The sequence below is a fragment of the Manis pentadactyla genome, chromosome 9 (assembly GCF_030020395.1).
Source record: "Manis pentadactyla isolate mManPen7 chromosome 9, mManPen7.hap1, whole genome shotgun sequence".
Lineage (NCBI taxonomy): Eukaryota > Metazoa > Chordata > Mammalia > Pholidota > Manidae > Manis > Manis pentadactyla.
The window spans coordinates 28077845-28094233 of record NC_080027.1 but is presented as its reverse complement, the minus strand read 5'-3'; the positions used below and the strand labels follow the sequence as shown (position 1 = coordinate 28094233).

The 16389-nt window shown below is 39.2% G+C and overlaps 1 protein-coding gene across 1 annotated transcript in view; it reads right to left on the bottom strand.

Annotated features, from left to right (window-relative positions):
• The window catches only part of RAB38 (RAB38, member RAS oncogene family), a 52319-nt gene that overhangs the window by 25978 nt on the left and 9952 nt on the right, over positions 1-16389 (bottom strand). The window contains exon 2 of the mRNA XM_036924689.2: positions 5630-5910. Within this exon, the coding sequence (XP_036780584.1) occupies positions 5630-5910 (281 nt within the window). The remainder of the gene's footprint in view (positions 1-5629; positions 5911-16389) is intronic.

Sequence of the window (16389 nt, the reverse complement as noted above, 5' to 3'; positions counted from 1 at the left end):
GCACACTACGGTTGTAGTCTCTTAGGGTCCATACCTATCTTCCACACAGTGTCTTCATCATAGCTGGACCTCAGATCATCTAGTAAATTACAAACAGACCAAGAACACCTCTGCCGAACTAATTAGCTAAAGACAAAACTTAAAATGTTATTTTTCATGCACACTGATTCTTAAGCAGATGAGTGATTTGAGTTTGAGACTCTTGTACTTAAGCTACTGTCAACTTCAAGAAATGAGTCCCACTTTTCATACAGGGCATTAAGAATCTGTCAGAAGCAATGATTCAAATCCTTGTATTACAGACTAGTGGCCATTATACAAAATGATCACGACTATTAAACATTGCCATCATTTCCTTTAAATGAGGTCTTTTAACTTTGCTTTGGTTTTCGATTTCAGATTGAGCTCTTGCTTTTATGTCTCTAAGTACAACCAGTTCTACTCATCTCAGCTGAAAATACAGGTTAAATGTGCTGTGACCAATTAAGTCAGTGGAGGCACACCCTGTATATGTCATCTAAATTCTTTGGAGATAGATATCTAAAACCTGGAATATCTAACTCCCACAGGGAATTCAGACATTTCAAGAATAAAAATTGGCTCCTGATTGCATCCTCTGAATGCAGAAGGGGCTTAATACACATGGTTCATAGCACAGCCCTGGACAGTCACTCCACACAAACTGTGATGAGTCAGTGAACACACCAGTGACTACCAAGAAGTTTTTTCATAGCTTAACATTTGAAAAATGTAAATAATCAGAGATGGCCTATTAGCCAATTTAAAAATAAAAGGATTTTAAAAAATATATTCTAGAGTCAATCCTCTAAAAAATTAGAATAGCTATCTACCCATCCCAAAGAGCAATTATCTATACATTTCCATTTTGTACAAATGCATTATGCTTCTAAGTGAATATTTTCTAGAAACCTATAAAAAGAAATGATGTGTGATAATCCTCTTCAAGCAGCTTCCAGAAAACTAGCCATTTCTTAACTGCTGCACATGCACATTTCAGCTTGCACAGCAGTTAGAAAACAATAATAATAAAGACAGCTCACTAAACTCAGTGAAACACAGAAAACTTTTCTTTATATGAGAATTCTTGGCCAGCATTTCCTAAACATGTTCCACTATTTTGTGAAGTGTTCTACACAGCTAAAAATATGTAGGAACTGCTGCATAGTATAGTCTCCCTTTGGAAAAGAAAGTAAAAAAGCCATTATTTGTATGACTCACCATCATTTTAGAAATCTACACTGCCTATAGGGCATAATATTGATTTTGTAAAGTTGACATATGAAGGAACAAACAATGTATGTTAAAAATCAAAGAAATAAAGTGGTAACTGTATAGCTTCAGGGACATCACCTAAGTCTTTTTTTTTTCTCCTTTAAAATGGTAATAATAATAATTTTACATGAGAATTAGGATAGGATCGTGCTAAGGATTGAATTTGGTCATATACATAAAAATCTTCACACAACACTAACAGATAGCAAACAGCAAGAAATGTGTTTAATAATAGCCATTGTTATTGCTGGAGATTCGGAGTGCACGTTAGAACATATCAAAGTCCTGAGACGTCCTATAGCAAGAGAAGCAGCTGTTCAAGTTGGTTTTCTCAAATGTGTGTGGCCATGTATATTAATTTAAGTTCGCAGTTGCAAGATACAGAAGGTGATGCTGGCTAAATATGAAATCGTTTACTTAAGGGACGCTGGGTAGCTTGCAGAATTATTCAGTAGTAGAGAAACAGGTTTGAGCCTAACCTTCCAGAAACTCAAACCCCACACAGAACAGGCCTGATGAGGACACTGGTGCCAGCCACCATGGAGCACTAAGTCCTATAATCTGGCAAGCTCCAGGGAACTCAACTTGAATGCAACTGCTCCTGGAGCCAGCAGTGATTCTTTTCAGGGTTAAGCACAGGACCCTGCAAACTCTGCTGTCTCCCAGAGTGAAGTCTTGTGCATTGCACCTTCCTCTAAGTGCTCACTTCTGAATTAGCATGACTGGTGGAATGTAGGTCATATGTGTGTGCCCTACTTGAAGAGAAAGCGAAAAGAAGAAGAAGTTTTATGGGTTCTTCCTGAGGTGGTGAGCCTCCCATGGCCGTAAGTTCCCCCAAAGAGAGCAAATGTGTTTAATAATAGCCAGAAAACCAACCCACATGAAAAAGACCCACCACACTGTGAAACACCTACTCCTCCCCTTAAAAAAAAAACAAATAACTGCTTACAGAGAGCACTACTGGGTATATTCCTTTTCTCAGCAGAACACACATCAAGATTTTTCTTTTTTAGCTTCAGGGAAGAGACTGAAACTGAGTGGAGGTTAGTGTAAAAAAGGTTTTTCCTGTGACACCATTGATCTTAGAACATTCTAAGAGACTGAGAGTGAGCATGGGCCTGAAGCGTCGCTGTCAGTAGGACAGAAACAGCCAAGGAAACCTTGTAGGGGCAGGGTGTGAGGAGGAGGGGAGAGTAAGCAAAGGGCAGAGTGAATACAAAGGAGCAACTGGTGGAGATTCAGGCAATGGACCCCAAGAGGGCACCAGATACATGGGTCAGCAGTTAGCAGGGGCCCGTCAGCTACTGGGATGGGCCCAGAAGATAGGGCTCCCAACTTTGGGATGTACTAACAAAAGCAGAGCTTCATCCTAAGGAGACAAATCTACTGAAGTGTATTATAAAGAATGGGGGTGGGTACAGGATGCACGAAACAGCCATTATGAGAGCTCAGGTATGATATGGACAGTGAGATGTACTGGAGCTCCTGGTCTACAGGGTGATCATGTAAACCTAAATCACAAACCAGGAATGGCGGTGTTAGCGATAATTATGCTAGGACTGCAGGTATAAACCAAGAATATTCCAGGAAAAGGAGACATATGACTACTGCAATTAGACATTACGGGGCCGTAGAGATGCCACAGCTAGAAATTAAGTAAATGCAGGTGAGAAAGTAGAAGAACACAAAGCCTGAAAACCAAGGACACCTGCCTTAGCAGAGACAGTTTTCATTATTGTGGTTCTGATATTTGAAGAGATGATGTGACAAGAGATGCTGGCATATAATTAATTTGTATTTTTCCTTTCTTAATTCACAGCCAGAGAACATTCATGACTGTTTCAGGAACAGCATGAGACATGAAAACGTGCATGGGAAGTCACTCCAGAAGATTCAGGAGCACACAGGTACTTTCCCCTCCACAGTGGGGTCAGTGGCAAGGTGGAGGCTGGTCTCAGGGACAAACTCCTCCAACACCCTGATAACGTTAGCTTCAGGGATGGCCCCGGTGACTGTGATACTCCCAGGATTTCTGCAGGATGTGGCAGTGGGGACAAAGCCAAAGGTCAGGTCTTTGGCCCATTAGCAGTTTGAAAAACATAAAAAAGAAACGGAAATCGATGTTTATCACCAGACTGATTATGACGTCACTCAAGACGACTTTGTCAGCAGATGATTCACTTTCTAGGAGAGAGATCTCTATGGAAAATGTTCCCAGATCCCAAATGTCATCCAAGAAAGAATTGGTAGCTGTCTCTGAGCGCTGACGTCTTAGCTTCAGGCAGACTGTTTGATCTGGGGCTCTGTTTTGTAAATGTTGTAATACTATCCTCAGAGTTTTATCAGAGATCTTTTAAAAAGACTGTGAACCATGTGATGCTCCAGCTCATCAATGCCAGCGCCTCTAGATGTTGACTTTGAATATTCACCAGACACGAGGAAGACGTTTTCATTACTAAGAGATTTAGAAGGACAATTTCAATGGCAGTATGTTTGGAGGGAAGCCCATGTTGAATGTGGATTCTGCATTTACAATGAGGCCTCGTACCCTCTTGGTTATATTAGCATTGCAGCGCACTTCAGGCCTGTGAAATCCCCTCCACCCTCTCTCTGTACAAAGCTTCTCTCCAAAGTTTACACTTGCAGGGATTTGGAGGATTAAAAATCCAGTATTTAAGTAAAGCAGGTCAGCCAGGCCTTAAATTAATGAACCTCATGCCCTTAAGCAGAGTTTGAGACTGTAATGCTTGAGCAAGAAATGTCAGAGTAAGATGAAAGAAAATTTCTAGAAGGTCCTTTGTCCCACAAGCAATTTCAACCCTCCCCACAAATTCACAGATCTCCTTTTTTTTTTCTTGCCAGCCCTTTTTCACTATTCATCACCTATATATTGTACTTCTATTTTATTGTTGTTGTCATTATCAATGAGATCAGGATTCTTTTTAGTAAGTATCACATCCCCAAGTCCTGATACATAACAGGTATTCAATGAAATATCTGTAGAATGAATAAGTGAATGAATGATGGAAGACTCCCTTTCCACTATAAATATAATTCATTCAATTGAGTTTGCTCTTTGGATGTAAAGTGACCAGTTGAGAAAAGTTCTCAAAAATCCTCCTCTTTTGCTCCTGTGCCTGGAGGCTTCTGAGCTGGACAGCAACTCTTTTGAAAGTAAGGAATTTAAGGCAATATACAGGAGCTATAGAGTGTAACTGAGTGTGGGGCTAAGGAATAAGGAGATTAGGTGAATTCACATACATTTTGGAATTAAAAAAAAAGAAGCCAGACAAAGGTCCAAGAATCAGACTATAAAAAAATGCCCTATTTCATAAGTTTCTGTAACTTGATCATAACTGTGAGTTTTGCTCTACACTTCTTTCTTTACCCCAATAAATCCTTCAAACAAACCAAAAAAGTGCAATGACAAAAAAAGTAGAAAGGAAGTAGGACATGATGGATACTGTGTCCTGAATCAAAGGAAGAATTCTAAGAAATAGGAAACACAAAGGATCTTAAAAGAAAAGAAGAGGAAAAGCATCCTACTATAGTGGGGCTCCAAGAGGGAAGACCAAACCCCAGGGCCTGAGAAGTAACAACTTCCAAACACAGGGCGGCTTAGAGACAGCACGGGAGAAGGTGGCCACTGAGATGCACCATGAAAAGGCTGAAGCAAAAGAATGTCCCAATTGTGACAGAGAAGTGGTGCCACCACCCACTTCTCCATCTCCATCATCTCCCAATCCAGGGGGTTGCTCCATCCTGCTGGTGTTTACACTTCAGTGATACTCCCAAATCATGGTACTTGCCATCTACTCACTCATCCACTAGCCCTGTATTCCCAATGCAGTCGTAATGTGTTCTTACCATCTTTGCATTTCTAGGTCAAAGCACAACCCCTAGTAGAGAGAAGATTTTAATGTTCATAGAATAAATTAGTTAATACATGAATGTCACAGTGACACTGAATGTGTGACTCATTTCTTTTCTTTACTCTAAAATCGTATTTACCTAATAGGGTTGCCATGAGATCTAAATGAGGGGATGTATGCTGACACCTAATAAGCACTCAAAAAACAGGCATAGTTATAACTACAATCAACATGGCCATGTACAAGTTGCTTTGCCCCCTCAGCCACAATCATCTTAAATTGTGGATAATAATTCTTGTCCTGCCCTCTCATCCCCTTGAGAGGAGAAAGAGCTTAAAGCAGTTTGAGAACTGTTAGCCACTAGACAAACACATACTATTGTCCTTATGGTGATGGTAATGATTATACGCCATTTTCTTTGTGAATCTGGCCCACAATGAGTTTATCCTTTAAGGTCACATTACCTTTGCTGATGTTTCGAACCATCCTACGAAACCATGCTCCTTGCAGAACTGGTCCATCTTGAGGCCATTGTTCATGAGCATGTCTTTCCCCTGATCACATTTGTTTGCCAACAAAACCACTGAAACTGGTTTGCCATTCGGAAGACTTAACTTTGAGTCCAAATCGTTTTTCCACTTTGTCACTGCTTCGAATGTAGCTGGCCTGGTGACATCGAAGACAATAAATGCACCCATAGCTTCTCGGTAATAGACCCTCGTCATATTTCCAAATCTTTCTTGACCTATCACCAAAAAGAAATAGAAATCAAAAATTTATTCCAACTATAAGCTGAACCATATATTGTAACCTCATGAAGCTTCCCATAGGAGCAGATCATTCAGTAAAGTGTTTTGTCTTTGAAGAGTGCTAGCCTTTGAAGAGTGAGCTAAATACACAATCACAGAGCTTTGTTCTTGATCTTTGAATCCAGAGGGATTCATTCATTTAACAAGTACTTATTGAAACTTCTGGGTACCATGTAACATTCTAGAACTGTGTTAATACAGTATTCCACTAGCCACATATAATAACTTAAGGTTTAATTAATTAAAACTAAATAAGGTTTGAAATTTAGTTACTCAGTCATGTTACCTAGCTACATTTCAAGTGTTCAATAACCACATGTGGCTAGTGACTGCAGGATGAGTCAGCCCAGTAGAGAACATTTCTATGATCACAGAAAGTTCTCTTGGACAACACTGTTCTAAATACTTCGGATTCAGTGATTAAACCACGAAAATCCCCGCCATCATGGAGCTTCTATTTTAGTGGGATGATAGATGATAAATGATAAACACAGTAGTATGTTAAAAGGGCATGCACAGTTATCTCCAATTAAGGGTATTATTAATAATTAGTATAGTATATTGCATGTTTACTGACCCTCAAAAATGTGATTTACATAAGTGATCATGAATTATTATCCCCATTTTACAATGAAAAAATTGAGTTTGAGAGGCTACGCCATTTATTTGTTCAAATTATACAGATGGTAAGCATTGGAAGTTGGAATTCAAATCCAAGCTTTTTGAATCCAGAGTCCACAGTCATCTGCCAACACTGAATATTCTTAACTACTAAACCTTGAGTCCTTTACTATCTGTTCTCCAAGTTCATGTACCAGGAGTGTCCCATTCAACTCAGTGGACAGATAACAGATATTTATGCATTGATGCTACTGTCTAGACTCCATGCTACAACAGTGACCTAGATGGCCTTTACCCTTACATAGTCTACAATCTATTGGATAAGTAAAGCCCTCTGACAGAGAAAGGAAAAAGGAAAGAAAGAAAGGAAGGAAGGAAGGCATGCATTGGTCTTATTTAGACCAGTAAGCTGGAATTGGTTTTGCTCTGATCCTTAATTTTCCAAGTGAATTTTGGCAAGTCTCTTAAACACTCCAGGTTTAGCCTTCCTCGTCTGCAAAATGGTAATAATAATATGTATGCACAGGGTTGACATTGGGTGAAATGAACTTACATATCTAAAGCACCCAGCCCGTTTCCGTAGAGTTAGTTGGTACATGAGTTTCCCCTCCCCTTCTCCAGCATGTTAAAAATTACAAAAGACAACATGAGGTTAGGAAGTGAAATCAGAGTGATAGACAAGAGTTAACAGCAAAGAATTACAAGGATTTCAGCTCATTAACAAAAATGAACAAAATCCTATTGCTTGTAACTCTGTCCTCTAGTATTACTGAAGACAGGAGCTAATGAAGACTGGTTTATATTTTCTGAACCCAAGACACCCCCAGTGTATGACCAGACAAAAGCCTTTTATTCTAAGAACACTTTGAACCCAAGATTTTACGATGGTGAGTTTTAATTCAAGTGAAATAAACTGTTTTGTAGGTTTTTATGTTCACATTGGCATAAACATTGTGGATTTTAGGAGGAAATGATCCATAAGCACTTAGTGAAAATGGGTGAAGGTCCAGGGTTCTATCCTAGTGGGCCTAGTGTGTGAACCTGTGTGCTCAAGCACGTATCACTGGGAAGCAGAGCATTTGTCAGGACCAGCATCTGATGACCTTAAAACATTTCTTACATGGGTTATACTACAGAAGCTTTTTAAATAATTTCCCACAGACGTCCAGCCAATGAAAGAAAGGGGCATGATGCTCTTCAGAGGACACAGAACCCACAGATACTTTCATTTCTCACAAATTTTAAATTTTTTTTCTTTCTTTCCTTTTTTATGTCCTAAATGCAAACAGTGATCTCCTTTGATACTGTGCAGGGTGGCCATGATATTTCAGCGAAATAGGGGAAAAAAGCTCTCTGTGATCATTCAGGATTCTGAAGGCCTTTAGGCTTTGTAGGGATGTCTTATGATCCCTTGCAGGGAACTAATCAGATAAAGGACAGAGTCATGGGTTATTCAATAATCTGCTTGTCCAGAGGTTTTCATAGTAGAGGAAGGAGGTCCTTGAGAAGAAAGATTTTTACATTTCAAATGTATGGTAAAAGGTCATTTTAAAGACAATACAAAAAAGCAATGCATGGGCTTAACATCGTTACAGGGAATCAAAAAGGAAAGTGTGTGTATGTCTGAGTTTATGGGGACATGTGTGTTAGATCAGAAACACGGAGAAAAAAGTGTGTTTCCCCTCCCCACCCCACCCTAAAAAGACCTCTGTACATTGAAGTCACAAGGCCAGCATACTTGGAAAGTTTATATTTTTGGCATTCCAGCATGAGGTCAAATCCAAACAAGGACATTTCTAGCATTCACATTTTGTCTTTCCTTTGTCAGCTGACAGCTCTCTGCTCTTTCTTATTAAAAGAATGAGAACCCTGTGACTTTTAGTGAGTGCCTGCATATAGGCAAAGTAGAGACCTGATGAATTTATCATAGGTAATTTACTTAAAAAAAAAAAAAAGACTTCGTTCAAAAATCACCCTTGGGGTTAGATCACGCGTTCAACACACATTTATTGAACAAACTAATATGGCCCAGGTTCTGAGCTTTATGCTGCAAATACATAGTTTTTTTGGCCTTGAGAAACCTCTAAGCTAAGAAGTATCATATTGGATGCCTGTACTGTAAATGATTCAGTTCACTGTGGAGGTGCCCACTTCTCTTAGACTCTAAACGCACATCCACAGCCCTGTTGCTGTGGCTCATGGTTCAGCTTCCAGCTTCCAGGGATGTTAAATGACAAAGCGATCAAATGAATCACAAAAGTTAATACAATGGCTGCAGTAACAATCTGGATAACTCTCTGCAGAAGGCAATCAACGGAATGGTCAGAAGACATGGATCTTAATTTTAATCACCGCTTACCAGTGTAGCCTTCAATAAATGTGCTTCTCTCCCTGATACTCAGCTTTTTCATTAGTAAAATAAAGTTGTTCTGGCTGATAGGTTCCTTCCTGCTATCATGCCTCCTACAGTTACAGGATCATCATTAAATCAACACTTGGCCCTCTGTCCCAACAGCCTTAAATGGCTCACTTGGTGTAACAGACTCAGCTAAAAATAAACGCAAGCAATAAGTCATAATGTACATTTAATGATATTTTCACTTGGTAATCAGTACTATATAGATGCTGTCATTGGGCATAACCAAGCCATGAATCTTCTAGCCAGGCACAAAAATAACAAGAGGAAGCATGTTGGGTTCTCTGTTAAACAGGACACATTCTTTAACAACCAGCTTTCTGTCCCTAACCACCTGACTCTGTGACCTCAGATTAGTCACTTTACCAATCTGAGCCTCAGCTTCCTCACTGATAAAATAAAGAGACAGGATTGGACTAAATTCATTGTTGTCTCTGACAGCCTCTCTAATCAACCTCCCCCAGGATACAGGCACCCGAGTCTCCACCTCCTACTCCTCCCCACTGGTTCTCGGCATCACCACCAACACTGCGACCCAAGGTGGTCCCTTCCTGACAGCTTCCAACTCCTTCCTCACCCCCATATCTGAAGGGCCTCCTTCATCTGACCAACATCTCTACTTCAGAAGCAGCTCTTGCTCTTGACTCAGTTTCATCACCATTTCTTCCATTCATCCTCCTCAGTCCATCCCACTGCTCCTGGTCCTGGACCCCTACCAGCTGCCTAATTGGGCCCTCAACATCTCCACTCTTGTCACTCCCACTCTCCCCTCAAATAAACATAAATATAAACACAGGTCTTCAGACAGTTGCCATTCTGGCAGCCTAAGGTATCACTATGTGATAGGAAATGAAATCACTGCCTGGAAGAGATATCTGTTCCCCCATGTTCAATGCAGCATTATTCATAAGGGCCAAGACATGCAAACCACTTAAGTGGCTGTCAACAGGTAAATGCATATGGAAAACGTGGTGCATACATGCAGTGGAATATTAGTCAGTCATAAAAAAAAGGAAATCCTGCCTTTTGTGACAACATGAGCAAATGCTATGAAAGCATTAGGCGAGATGAAATAAATCAGACACAGAAAGAAAAATATTGTATGATCTCACTTACATGTGGACTCTAAAAAAGCCAAACTCAAGAAACAGAGAATAGAATGGTGGTTGCCAGGGGCTGGAGGTGGGGGAGATGTTGGTTGAAGGGTACAAACTTCCAGTTGTAAGATGAATAAGTTTTGGGGATCTATTGTACAGCATGGTGACCATAGTTAATAATACTGCATTATATATATATGAAAGTTGCTAAAAGAGTTGATCTTAACAATGTTAACCACACACAGACACAAAAATTATGTAAGGTGATTTTTATTATGAGCACATTTTGAAATTATGTAAGGTAATTATGTAAGGTGAAATTATGTAAGGTGAAAGAGCTATTAACCTACTGTGGTGATCATTTCACAATATACAAGTGTATCAAAAAATCATGTTGGACATGTTAAATTTATACAGTGTTATACATCAATTATATATCAATAAAGCTGGAAAAAAGAAATCATCTGAGATATTTATAGAATACCCATTCTTGGGCATTGTTCCTCAGATTTTAAAAAAATATTTTATTGAAGTATAGTTGACATATTATAAGATTTTTATCACGTTGCTTTTTTGTGGGACCCAAGAGTCTGTTTCTTAAGTTTTCCCTAGGTAACGTATTAAAACTATATTTCTATCAGAATTCACTTCCCGAATGCAAATACTACCATTATGCTTTGCTGTTCTAGCCTTTCGATGACTCTTACATACTTAAAAAAAAAAAAGGACACCTTTATTAACACCACACATGAGAAACTTTGACTCTTGCCATCTTCCCAAACTCTTCGGTCACTTTCTTCAAAGTGCTCCGTGGCCAAGCTACACTGGACTACTTGTCCTTCCTAACACAGATCCTGCATTATTCCCTGGACCTTCTTGCCTTTTTTACATTTCGGTTCCCAAAGCCTATATTCTTTCCCCACCTCTCTTCCCACTCTGTCCATTGAAATCCTATGTAATCTGAATTGTCATTACATTTGTGCAACCTTCCCTGTCCTGCTTCCTGGAACCGATGACTCCCTTCCTCATGACCCTACAGCATTATCTTTATCCTACACCATTCACACTCATCATGCTGGGTGTGCATGCTCTGTCTGCACCATAACCGATAAAAACCTGGGAGCACACTGATCATGTCTCAGTGTTGTAAATCCAAAGCCAATTTCTCCACTTTTTGGATACAGTAAGAGCTAAAGATACTATGGCAGAAATAAACTGAAATCAAGTTTCTTTCTTCCTCTAAAATTCAACATCATTATGTATTCACCAACTAGTGCTGCATATTAATGCACTGACTCTATATTCTACTTTCATTTCCAGTAAATAATCAATAAAAGCTCATTGATGGGGAAAAGTAACATTATTTTAACAGGGTTATATGCATATCTGTTGCAACAAGTCTCAGACTAGAATGTTAGGTTTTCATAATCATTCTCGTCTTCTTAAAAAAGAATCCCTTGGAATCAGTTTATTCTGTTTCAAATAACATACTTCTGGGGTCATGGCACCATCAGTAGAGCTAAGAGCATCACCAAGATAAGCTCTTTGTTTTTTAGAGAAAAAAAGTACGAATAGTAGGAAGATAAAACCAAATGCATATATGGACCTTGCACAGAGATCTAGAGAAAAAAATTCCCATCACTGTGATGGTCAAATGAACACTGAATGTAAAATGGCTTAAGCTGGTTTTGAAGGCTCAGGGAAACCTGAAAGCTTGGATCAGAGTCTCACTGACATCTGGATAAGCAAGATTTCCTCCAGATTTTAAGAGCCCATCTGTCCTTCTGGCAATAGTTCTGAAACTCATCTTCTCTCTTCCCTATTTTGCCCCACCAAACCATAATGGAAACATATCAATTAGTCACCCTTTTTCCAAGTCATCTAGGATGATATCCTGGAATTAACCTTGTGAAATCTTCCCCTAGAAAATTACAAGCTGCCCTCTTGCCAGAACTAAATTTCTGCAACCATCATGACAAGCATAGTCCTCTGTATGCAGCAAGCATTCAGTAAGGCCTCCCTGCTGAGTGAAGGAACGACCCCTGACACTCTCCCCTCGCAGTGGGTCCTTGCAGCCCTAACAAGTCCGGGAGGGTTATCCTCTGTCACGTTCTCTTGCATTCACCACTTTCTTTCCCCTCCTACTGAAATCACTTCAGTTAGGATTGTCTCATCTCATCTCATTCACTCATTTAACACAAAATTTTGAATGCCTATATTTTCTAGGCACTGTTCTAGCAACAAGAAAAAAAATCCTTGTCCTCATGAATCTTACATCATAGTGGAAAGAATTAAAAAGTTAGTAAGATTCACATAATACTATGACAGCTGGTAAAGTGTTGGAGAAAAGTGAAGTAGGAAAGGAGGAGAGGGCATAAGGGGGGTGAGGGCAAATTTAAACGGGATTGGTAGCGAAGGTCCAATGAGATGGTATCATTTAAGTAAAGACCAAAAAGAGGGAAAGGAGCAAGCCACATGCATATTTAGAAGAGGAGTTTAGACAGAGCGAATGGCAAGCACCAAGATTCGGAGGCACGAATGTGTCTGGCAATGTTTAGGGAGCAGCAAGGAGAGTGCGTTGGCTGGAGAGGACTGAGCAAGGGGAAGAATCCTATGTAGTGAGGGGGCAGGTAATGGTTTTGAATGCAGACAGTTTGGGGCCGTTACATGGATGTTGCCTTTTATTCTGGATGAAAGATCATGAGCAGATGGGAAACACGGACTGATAGGCGTAAAGCGATAACTGTGGCTGCTGCATTGAGGAATCACCTGCAGGAGTCCAGGTTGAACGTGGGGAGATGATAGTCCAGTCGAGAGACAATGATATGGACCAAAGTGGTAGTGGTGAAAGATGGTGAAGGTTGCTTGTTTTCTGGATGTATTTATAGATAGCAATGATAGATGAGATGTGGAGTATGAGGGGATTCCAGTATGACTCCTGGACCTTTGGCTTTAAATTGCAAGTATGGAGTTTTTATTAGCCAGGATGAAGACTTCTGGAGGTGGTTTTGTGGAAGTAGACTGGGTTCTGACATGTTAAGTTTCAGATGAGATTATGTTCAGTAGGTAATTGTACATACAAGGCTGAAGCTCCAGGGGGTGTTCAGGGCAGGAGATTTAACTTGTACTTTAATTGCTGTATACCTCTGCTAGATTCACCTTTCAAAGCTCTGTTTTCACCCTCTCATTTCCCTAGTGAAACACTTTCAGGGAATCCAGTACTGCCTAGAACTGAGATGCCAAAAACTGCTAACATGTTATGTGACCCAAACAAGATTTAAAGTAATTTGAACTATATCCCAACAGTTACAAATTGGAAGATCTTAAATTAGACAGATATTGGAATGTCTTGAAAACTGAGAACATTCAGAAATACAGGGTCCACATAATACAAATCTTGTTCAGGAGTTGGTTCATTTGAGCTGACCAGTGCCAAATGTCCAGTTTTAAAGAAGAAAATAAATCTGCTGAGATGCTATTCCTTTCACATTGGTGGTTTTTATGGTTATATACCATAAAACAGTACCTTAAATTTGAATTCGTGTAGTTACATTTTTCTAAAAATAATTCTAACAAAATATTTAGAATTCAATGAAATTTATGTAATTTTATTTTAAAAGGAATCATTGCTATTGATCCATTTTTTTTATTGTAACACTTTTATAAAAGGTTACATAGGATCTTATGCTTATTTCTTTTTGTGTCAAAATACTCCTTAACACTCTTGGGCATATTCCAGTATATACATCTAGCTGTGCACAGAGGAGCAAAATGGGAGCCCGGGTTATGGGGGAAGCTTTGTTTCCTAGAGAAACAGGGAGCAATAGCTCGGGTGGTCAGGTCAGAATTGGGATTTTTCAGAGAGGCCCTTAAAAGATGAACATGCCAGGGAGATTTGCCAGGGAGAGAAAAATGTGCACTTATTTTACCGTCTAGGCTTCTATGGGATTTTGAAGGCTGCACACTTTGATATACAAGTTAAAAGCTAATCCTCAGGCTGAGGTCATGGTCCTGCCCAAATCTATCCCTTCCTAGACTCTGCTAAATTCTGCCTCTTGGTTTCATTCACACTTATTCCATGCCCTCCCCACCCCCAACTCCCACACAAACATAACCTTTCCCCATTCTCTGCCTAATTAAATCCTATGTATTGTTCACGGTTGTGCCAAGCCCTAATTTCTTCGAGCTTTTTCTGACTACTTGGCCCCACGCTCAACACTTTTCTACTGTACACTCACACAGCACTGACAGGATCACTTGCTTGCCCACTGAATCAGGTCCTGCCTTCTACTGCTTTTCATGGGCGGCAAACCTCTGCAGCCTATGTCCCCAATTATTCTAGTCTCCTTGAGCTCACTGTTGAATTACTCATTACTGTCCCCTTATGTCTCCGTAGCACACACACTCTGAGAGGCTCTTCATCTATGCTCACAATGAATTTGTGAAATAGAATGGAACTGGTAACACAAGTACTCCTTACAAAATGAAATAACAGATAATATTGATTTCTTATTTGTGAGAGGAAACCCCAACAGGGAGAGGCATAGACTGAATAAAGCAAGACCTCTGATTCAGCTCATTTGCTTTCTATGCCTACTAAACTCTTGCTCATTCTTAATTTAAGATCCATGCTGAAAAAAATCTGCGTCCAATTCAGAACGACCCAAGTTCTTTCTTCAGTTTCTCTACTTCCCCCATAAATAACAGCTCTCATGTCATCTAACTACTGGGTGACATCTTTTATAGGCAAATCTTACCTCTATTCAACAGGAAGGTAAAGCTAGATGCAATGTATTTGTATTAAGCTAATGTGTGCAAGAGAATAAGTTGACATATAAAGTAATAGTTGGCTTCTTAGGTACTCATAAAAAATAGCATTATAGAAAGGAAGGGTAGATGGATTACAATAAGCTATTTTTAAATTAAATTTCAAAAATATCCTCATTGAATTCCAAATTTATTTTTAAACTTAAGGCAGTGTGTGTGTGTGTATGTGTGTAAATAAAATCCCAGTATTACAGGAGATTTTTTATTAGAATTTATTTTGACTGGGATCCAATGCAACTTGGTTTAAATAAAATAACTCACTTAGAGAAACAAAATCATACAGTAATATAATATCCAATACTGAATGGAGGAAGGGAATGAAACCAAGTCACAGAAGAGAGGTTGGCATGAATGATCAACATCTCATGTTTTTAATTAAATTAATTAAAACCTAAATAAATACCTAACAATCTCAAAATACCTCCACTGAAATATAGGCTGAATTGGAGGAAATAAAAAGCTATCTTTGAATTATAAAGCATCTGACCATCACCTCTAATTAATATTTAAAGATACTTTGATACATAATTCACAAGAGACTCTGGACTCTAAAAGTTTTACTCTTAAAGAATTTCTAGTTTCCTCTAGAGCTAAAGTTCCAAAAATGTGTATCAAGGTACTCTGGGGTGGCTCCATGGACTCACAGGGTTCAACAGGATATTTAAAAAAGTCAAGGCAAACACGGCGGTGCTCAAGATCAGTGAGATGCTCAGGAGCTACTAGCTTGAGGTAGCTCACAATTTTAACATTAGATCATGCTGCATCGCTTTTGATGTGATCGTATCTTTTTGAAACTGGGGTTTTTGCAGTTTGTTTGATAAAATGCAAGAGTCATGTGAAAAATGTGAAACAGGAAATGAGGGTGGTGGTATCCACTCTGACTCAAAGCTTTGACATGTTGCTCCATGGCCTAAAGGCACACATATGCCAATAGTAAATAATTGTAGTTATTAAAAATGAAATGAATTTTTAAAGATATTTGTGCTCCATTCTTCTCAAATGGTTGTTAAATTGTGAGAGCATAATACTTATTAAATTGTTTGGCTCTAAAGACTTAAAAAAAAGAACTTTTGGGTACTGCTATTGGCCTAGAGCCACCATGAAAAAAATTGCTTAGACACTTAAGGATGCTGTGAACTGAGGAAGTCTGATAACCTCTGCTGCAGCCTCTAGAGTCTAACCTAGAATATTGTTTCCTTTAAATTTAAGATACACAGACACACCCCTCTGTTCTATATAAGACTTAATTTTTTTCCCAATACCAGCAAGCACCACAGCTGTTCTTATCTTTGATTCTCAAACTAGAGACTTGGGTCCCTCAGTTACTGTGATTTTCCTGCCTAAAAGTAGTATATTAAGATGGTTGTCATTAAGCCAACCAACCACATGGTCTCAGAAATGTTGGGTGCAAAGAATTCAGTTCATTCAACTCTTAGCTCTATCCAAAAGTATAC